Here is an 8,753-nt window from a genome sequence, read left to right on the forward strand (position 1 = left end):
GATTTAATAAATAAAAGAAGTATTTGTGCATAAAGACAAAAGATCATCACTGTGGAGATGGTGGACGAGAAACAACATATTGTTTCTTTACATAACTGTCAGTTTCCTACAAGGAAATCCAATTATGGTGTCTGCTTTATGGTCCGATTCCTCCAGCAGACTGTTTTAGTCACAATAGGCTAAGGAAAGTGATTGTCACGTGAACACCAAGTGCAAGGATAGTGACGTTTTATTTTTTTTTCTTCTTAACAAAAGAAAGAGCAGGGATGTTTATGTAGTGTGCAACAGCTTGTGGGTGATGAGACAGCAGCTAATATCTGCCCCCACCTCTTCCCTTTTGCGCGCGGCGCGCCTGCACGCGCCGGGATCATTTTAATGGTAAATATCACGGGAAGGTCTCACCCTTCTCATTGGCTCAGAAGTCAGAGACCCCGTCATATAAAGCAGGAGCGTCTGATCCAGCAAAGCCCCGTCTTTCCGCTGAGGATCGCGCTTCGAGCAGGAAATCACCTTTTACGCACGGAGAGTTTGGAGAGGCTGCGCCGAGCGCCTGTGATTTCACTCTGGAAGGGAAAGAGTTGAACAGCCAACAGGTGCGTTTATCTGACTGCAGGCGCTGAAAATGTACGCTTTTATTTAAGAGGAAAAGTTCCTCAGACTAATTTATGATATTTTAATAATATTTATTTATAATGCTCTGATGTGTTATTGCTCACTTTTAATTAAAGGTTGTGTTTAAATACCTCATTTTTAACATTTAACCTCATTAAACATATTTGCCTCTTGTCCGTGCATCCCTCTCCTGTTGATAGATAAACTGTGAGCTGAGGCGTCTGAGTGGGCATGTGGTTACTGGAGAAGCTCCGCAGTGGGACACATTCCCGTCCCCCGCAGACAACTGAGGCCATTCCAGTCTCTGTTTATGCCAATGTACTAACTCCAGAAAGAATCCCAGATTTCTTCATCCCACCCAAACTTATCTGCTGCCCGCCGGAGGAGTCCTCCAGTCCAGAACCTAAGCGCTGCTCTGCACTGAGACCCTCCTCCTCTGACAATGCCATCTGCAGCCAGAGCCCCAGGGCTCGGAGCAGCAAGAACATCTGCAGCCCTCGCCTCTTTTCCCGCAACCTCCAGAAGTCTGCCAATCGTCACATCATCCAGATAGAGAGTGCTGATGAGCCAGGGGCCCAGGCCGGGGACAGGAGGGGTATGGATGTTAACACCAATGCTGACCCCCAATCACAGACGGCAATGTCACTAACGTACGTCCCCAAAGCTCAGACCTCGTATGGCTTCTCCACCTTGATGGAGTCTCCTCACACCAGGCGTAAGGAAAGCCTGTTCCACAGTGATCCCAGCAGCCCTCTCACCTCCCCGAACTCCCAGAGGCGCTCCCACGGGGGGACCCTGCTGGCCCCAGCTGACCCCAACCCCTACAGATACTTCAGCGGTGGGGAGAGTGACACCTGCTCTTCAGCTGAGTCCTCCCCCTTTAACTCCCCTCTCCTGTCCCGATCGGCCTCCTTCCTTCGCTCCATCACCCAGGAGACCCAAGCCAAGGTGATGACTCTCACGTGTTTTGAGTAAGTGTGACGATTCTTGTGTGTCTAACTGGCTTTTTTTCTTCGCACCCATCTAAGGTCTCTCGAGCCAAGCGCTCCCTGGCTCGCCACAGCTCCCTTTCCACTGACGAATGCAGCTCAGCAGACAACAGCCCCAACATGCAGCGGCGCCGCTTGCGCTGCCCTCCCTCCACTGCCTTCCGTGGATGCAAAACCAGCGCCTTAAGGGGCGCAGCCTCAGACCTCCTGCAGCGAGAGCACACCATCAACCTCCACAAGGGGGGGACGCTGAGGCTGAGCACCCACTACGACTCCGAGGCAGCGCGGCTGAGGGTGCGCGTGCTCACAGCCGAGGCCCTGTACAACAGGCAGACGGAGCTGAAAAGCATCAACTGCTGCGTGGCGCTTTATCTGAACCCCGGCAAGATGCAGAAACAAAGGAGCACCATCATCAAGAACAGCAGGAACCCGGTTTTCAATGAGGACTTCTTTTTCGACGCGCTGCCCCAGGCGCAAGTGAAGAGCCTGGCTATGAAGATAAAGGTTGTGAACAAAGGAACCAGCCTGAAGAGGGATGTCCTTCTAGGAGAGAGGGAGGTGCTGCTCAGTGAGCTGCTGGCAGGCCTCTAGGGAGCGCCTGTCAAGGGTCCTGTAAAAAAAAAAGCAAGCCCCCCCCCCCCCCCAACCACCCACCGCTGACCTTTCTATTCACACATCTGACAAGAAGAGGACACCAGGAAGCATGCAGATGAACAGGGAGGTGTTACGTATGTCCATTAAGTTAGACTTGATCAAGATGTCGTTATCAGTTTGTTAATAAAACAGGAGCACTGTGTTTGACCAACACCTGTTTAACTATGATCTTGTTTATTTTTGTATTGTGTCTGAGGTTTTTTGCATGTAAATGTGAAAAATGACAAATGAAAGTTTGGGACATTGTGGCTTCATGTGATGTTTGAATAAATAGCACATGCACAAAATCGTCCTCATGTGCATTTCCTGTGATTGTTTATCTTGTCTTCTAGTGACTCCCGGGGACAAAAATAAAATTAATAATAATAAAATCCATGGCCTTTTTGCTCCCTCCAAGGTCTTCATGCAGGTTCTCAGAGATAGACAAAGACTGGGTGTCATTTGTGAGTGTCTGCATTCAATATTGTCTCTGTGAGCTTTCAAACTCCCTGTTTAATTTTAAAAGCCACACATCCAATTCAGGCAGTCCTCCTGTGAGTTTCTAACAGTTATTAAGAATGTCAGGAGGAAGAATCACGGCTCTTAATCCCTCAAAACATCTGCTTAGGAGAGTTTTACAGCCTGATTGTATGCATTCAGTAGCTGGTTGATGAAAATGTTTTTGTTCTCAACATAAAAAGAAGGCAAAGACAAAGGGCTGCTGAGTAATAAGGAACATCCAGTTGATCTTGTGCCTCCTCTGCTGGAGAAAAACGGAATTACAGGTCTGGAACGTAGAGGAAAATTCAAGATTTATTTTTTATTGGGGGGTTTGTGCAGCTGTACTCACTTCTTATGAACTGAATACAAACTTAATTATAAAGATTAAAAAATGAAATAAAAAATATAAAAAGACAAGATGTTGAGCCAACTGTATTAACATATGAACTAGCAACAAGCACCCACTGGTCACGCAGGTGGGACTAGAGACGAGTCATATTCAGCAAAGGAATGAAAATAGGGTAGGTAGGTAGGTAGGTAGGTGTCCATGGTAGCTTGAATCTGAATGTCTTTTTTAATAATTAAAAAACCTGCATAAGTGGCATACAAACTAATGCTCTTTGTGCTCAAAGTCAGTGAAAAATGAGTATAATTAAAAGAAAAATGCTTTTGATTTCTGATCATTTAGGTTGTGATTAGTTGATGTTTATTTATTTTTAAATCTGAAGTTAATTCAATGTTGCAGCTCAGATAATCTAGCAGAACATAAAGTTTGGTTTTTCAAGTTATTTCTCACAGCATTTCATTAACAAAGCATGAATGATAAATAATACAACAGCTTGATTATTCAGACGTCATCTCAGGAGGAGGATGGAATGTTAAAATCTATTTTGCATTTTAATTAACCTCTGATCATTAGCCTCCTGTTACTGTAAGTGTCAGTGGGACTGCAGATGTTCAGGTTAGCTCCATTTTTATTTGAATCTGATTTGCATTGCAGTAATTATGGAAAACTCACCAGGAGAGGATCTCTCATGCACTCCCTGTGGGCCAGAAAGTTACCCACATTCATGTCAACAGACTACAGTGATGAAAAGTGGTGCAGATGTACTTTAAAAAGGGGTTCCAAGCATATTTCACAAATGTTTGATTATATATAGATAGATAGATAGATAGATAGATAGATAGATAGATAGATAGATAGATAGATAGATAGATAGATAGATAGATAGATAGATAGATAGATAGATAGATAGATAGATAGATAGATAGATAGATAGATAGATAGATAGATAGATAGATAGATAGATAGATAGATAGATAGATAGATAGATAGATAGATAGATAGATAGATAGATAGATAGATAGATAGATAGATAGATAGATAGATAGATAGATAGATTTGAGTTTAGTCAAGAGAACTCTTATAACATTTGTTGAAAACACTTCAGCCATAAATGCTTCAACAGACTGGTTTGACTCTTGATGTTTTGGGTTTTCAAGAAACTGACTTAGAATTAAACTTATATGTCTTTTTATATTTTGTATTGGGTCACGGGAGGACTTAGGACAGATAGTGGCATTACATGAATGAACTGAGTGTGCTTTTACTGCATACAGACTTCATTTTATTGTTTTTCTTTATTTGCATTAGATTAAAAAAATCTAAAAAAAATTTAAAAAATTGGTATTTTGATCAAATTATATTTAGTTATTTCCTTTTATTAAAGGGATGAATTATATTTTATTCATATAATATAACATAATATAATATAATATAAATATCATAATATAAATAATAGGATTGTAACTGTATATTTATAAAAATATTGTATTCTACGCATTATGATTATTATTATTATTATTATTAGTAGTAGTAGTAGTAGTAGAAGCAGCAGTAGTGGTAGTATTAGTAGCAGCAGTAGTAGTGGTAGCAGTAGTAGTAGTAGTAGTAGCAGCAGTAGTAGTAGTAGTAGCAGCAGTAGTAGTGGTAGCAGTAGTAGTAGTAGTAGTAGTAGTAGTAGTAGTAGTAGTGGTAGCAGCAGTAGTAGTGGTAGCAGTAGTAGTAGTAGTGGTAGCAGCAGTAGTAGTGGTAGCAGCAGTAGTAGTAGTAGTGGTAGTAGTAGTGTCGGCGTCAGCTTACATATGCCATTGATTTGTCATCAAAGCTATGATGTCATTAAGCTTAGATAGTTCCGCAGACAGCACACACACTCATTTCAGCTTGTGACAAGCTAGTGTCAAGACGTCATCAGACTTCTGAAGAGGACTTTTACTCAAAGGATCTTTAAAAAAACACAATCATTTCTACGAAACTAGGACCTTTTTTGGAGTTTAGTGAAAACCGACGAGAGATGGAATATTTAATCGAAAATCTTAAAAAACAGGGGGAAAAAGTTATTCTTGAAACAAGAAAAGAGACGGAAATTTTAAGAGAGAAATATCAAATGAACAAGAAATGTAATTTAGGAATGGAACAGATAAATATTAACTGTTTCAACACAGATTTCACCTTTTTGCCAAAGGAGGAAGTCATTGCTCCTGCCACAAACCAGCAACCGATGGGAGATTTCTGCCAGAAACTCACTAAAGAAAGAGAAGTTTATCTAAGGTTAAAAGCAAAAAAACTGGTTAAACATTTGGAAGCAGAGAGAAAAACTGTCTTTACTCAGACGTCACGAGAAACGGACGATTCTGGCCCCAAAGAGACAAAGTTACAGAAAAAGGTTGACGATTTGCACGTTGAGCCTGAACAACATTTCAAAATGAACTCAGAAGATGAAAAACCTTTTGAAATTCAAGAAGGCGTCAGTATTGTTAGCAGAACAGGTACGTACCACGTGGATAAAATCCTAAAGCGGCGTCATTTTGGGGAACTTGTTCAATGCACGCATCTTGAAACAGGAGAAATCTTTGCTCTCAAATGTATTTGGAAAAAGTTTGGGGATTCATACAAACAAGAAGAAGAAGTTTTACAACATGTTTCGAGTCTTAACTGTGACGAGAACAACTTGGTGAAGTTTAGAGAGGCATTTCTCTATCAGGACAGGATTTTCATTGCTTTCGAGAAACTGGACATGACGTTAATGGACTTTATGAGGGAAAGAAACTGGAAACCTTTGAGCATATATGAAATCAGGATTATTGCTGATCAAATGCTTTTAGCTCTGAATTCCCTAAAACAAGCTGGCCTTACTCACACTAACGTAACGCCTGAGAATATTATGTTAGTGGACCACAAATCACAGCCGCTCAGGGTTAAACTAATTGGCTTCGGTAAAGCGTGTCTCACTTCTACATTATCAGAACGGGACATCGCTGTAAATTGTGGTTACAGCGCTCCAGAAATAGTTTTGGATGGGCGCCTGGATAACAGCGTGGACACATGGGGTCTAGGCTGTACACTCGCGTTTCTGTCCCAGGGTTTCCACTTGTACCCCACATGTGATGAATACGAGTATCTGAGAGTCATCGTTCAGCTGTTTGGGAATCCTGATGAGAGTTTACTGAAGGAGGGACGGCGGGCCAAACGCTTTTTCACATCTGGATCGACATGGACTTTTAAATCAGTTTATGAATATGTGCAAACGACTGGAAAGCAATTTAATATGACAGACAAAGACTATGACGATTTAGTGTCTCTGGATTTCTTGATGCATTCAGTTCTACCACTGAAAAATCCTATTGAGCTGGAAGAAAAACGAGCGTTTGTAGGCCTTTTAAAGCAAATGATATGTGTGAATCCAGCTGACAGAATCCTTCCAGCAGAAGCTCTGCATCACACATTTTTCAGGAGCAAACTAACTGTGACTGATAATAAAATAAAGGCAGGGGGAGGCGATAGGACACCAGACAACGTTCCACCTCAGGATTTAAAAGACGTCAAATCAGAAATTAAAGAATCATCTGAGAAAGAGATAGAAACAAGCCAGACAATAAAGGCGGGTGATGTTATCAGAGGCCTTACAAATGTTTACCATGTGGATAAGGTGCTTGGATCTGGGGCCTTTGGGACGGTTGTCCAGTGCAGAATTGAAGGAACAGATGAATTAGTAGCGATTAAATTAATGACAAAAGAGAAAGACGCGAAGCATGAAGTGAAAATCTTAAAATATCTCAACCAGCACGACTCTAGCCAGAAGTTCGTCACAAAGGTAATCGAAAGTTTTACATGTAGCAAATACTTTTGCATTGTGTTTGAGCTGCTGGACCGAACTCTAATTGACTTATTGAAAGACAGACATTATATTCATCTGACGGTGTCTGAAATCAGACCGATCGCCAAGCAGTTGTTGGAAACACTTGGCTTTCTCAAGCTAATCGGTGTCACTCACACAGACATCAAACCAGACAACATCATGCTGGTAAATCATGAGTCACAGCCGTTTAGAGTCAAGCTTATCGACTTTGGACTTGCTTATAGGACACACAGATTATCAAAGTATGATCTGATGCAGAATGTGGCGTACCGAGCTCCTGAGATCCATCTGGGCACGCCACGGGATGAATCTCTCGACCTATGGAGTCTCGGATATACTCTGGCTGTTTTGGTTCTATGTCACACCCTGTGCCCAAGTGACGAGTATGAAGCAGTGAGGATAATTGTAAAGCTTCTTGGTCTGCCCAGCAATCATTCCCTCATTGATGGCTGGAGAGCCAATAAATTTTTCACACTGGACAAGAGTGGACCTGAACACTTATGGAGACTTAAAACACCTAAAGAATATGAGCAGGCCACAGGAAAGAAGATTAAAAAGAGCCATTCAATATATAATAAATTACGCTCCCTAGATGATTTAAGAAAGTTGATACCAGCAAACGCCGGTCATACTGAAGTCAAAGACTTCAACGCATTCTTAGACCTTCTGAAGCAAATGCTATGTGTGAATCCGGCAGATAGGATCCTTCCAGTTGCAGCGCTGGAGCACAGGTTTATCACCATGGAGCACCTTGCTGACGCCAGGAACAGCCTATATGTGGAAAAGGCTCATGAAATAATGATGGGGGTTGAAGGCAGGAACACAAACTGTTCAGCTCCAATTGATGAACTAAAAGATGTGATTTTGGATATAGACTTGCCAGCATCAGACTGTAGTGTCTACTGCAGTCTGCCTTGTGTCAAACCAAAGCAGACACTTTTTACCAGATTTTGTAATGTCATTTCCAGAATCTGGAATCGTTGCATTAATAATTCTCCCCCGTCCAAATCAAGAAGAAGAAGAAGAAAATAACTTTTCTGGAGCGCCTCAAGATAAAAATCACGAGGCGCTTCACCAAAACCAAAAATTTAAAAATATAAAAAAAGCATTTAGAAAATGTTTAAAAATATATTTAAAATGAGCAAAAATAGGCAACTGTGATTAAAAATTTGTTAAGAAAGAGAGAAAGTGAACAGGAAAGAGGGAAATCAGTGGATCCTGGGGAAGGTGGAATAGGTGGGGAGAGCAGAATAAAGAGAGATTATGGCAAGCCAAATGAGCATTTATTCTGATATCAGGATATCAGCCAGAATTGTCATGAACATGTAAGCCATTTCTGTCCACTAGTTAACTAGTTAGACATGTTTGTGTCAACTAGTTAAATAGTGACAGCCTAAATGTCAACTAGTTAACTAGTAAGGCCTAAATTCTCTCTAGTTAACTAGTTAAAATGTTTCATATCTTACTAGTTAACTAGTATTGCTCAGTGTGTTCACTAGTTAACTAGTGGACAGATCAATGTCCACTAGTTAACTAGTTAAAACACATTTAGTTTTTACTAGTCAACTAGTAAGGTACAAAAACTCGTACTAGCTGACTACTGAATGTAAAAATCCCACTTGTTAACTTTGCCCAATTTGGCCAGCCGCTTGAGCATTAATTCTGATATCTTGTCAACAGGTCAACTAGTTAACTAGTGAGGGTCAAACTGTACACGCTAGTTAACTAGTGAACACATTTTGACCTTCACTAGTTAACTAGTTGACACAAAAATGGCTCATTAGTTAACTAGTAAAGGCCAAAATGCATACCAGTCAGC

At 41.2% G+C, this 8,753-nt stretch overlaps 1 protein-coding gene across 1 annotated transcript; it reads left to right on the forward strand.

Annotated features, from left to right (window-relative positions):
* The first annotated feature begins 279 nt into the window (after positions 1 to 279).
* LOC107384122 (C2 calcium-dependent domain-containing protein 4C) lies at positions 280 to 2,547 on the forward strand. The gene is made up of 3 exons (XM_015957197.3): positions 280 to 593; positions 813 to 1,560; positions 1,641 to 2,547. Exons 2-3 carry the CDS (start codon positions 844 to 846, stop codon positions 2,190 to 2,192), a joined length of 1,269 nt encoding a protein of 422 aa, XP_015812683.1. The 5' UTR covers positions 280 to 593; positions 813 to 843; the 3' UTR covers positions 2,193 to 2,547.
* Positions 2,548 to 8,753: the final 6,206 nt, after the last annotated feature.

Source organism: Nothobranchius furzeri, chromosome 11, assembly GCF_043380555.1.
Source record: "Nothobranchius furzeri strain GRZ-AD chromosome 11, NfurGRZ-RIMD1, whole genome shotgun sequence".
Taxonomy (NCBI): Eukaryota; Metazoa; Chordata; class Actinopteri; order Cyprinodontiformes; family Nothobranchiidae; genus Nothobranchius; species Nothobranchius furzeri.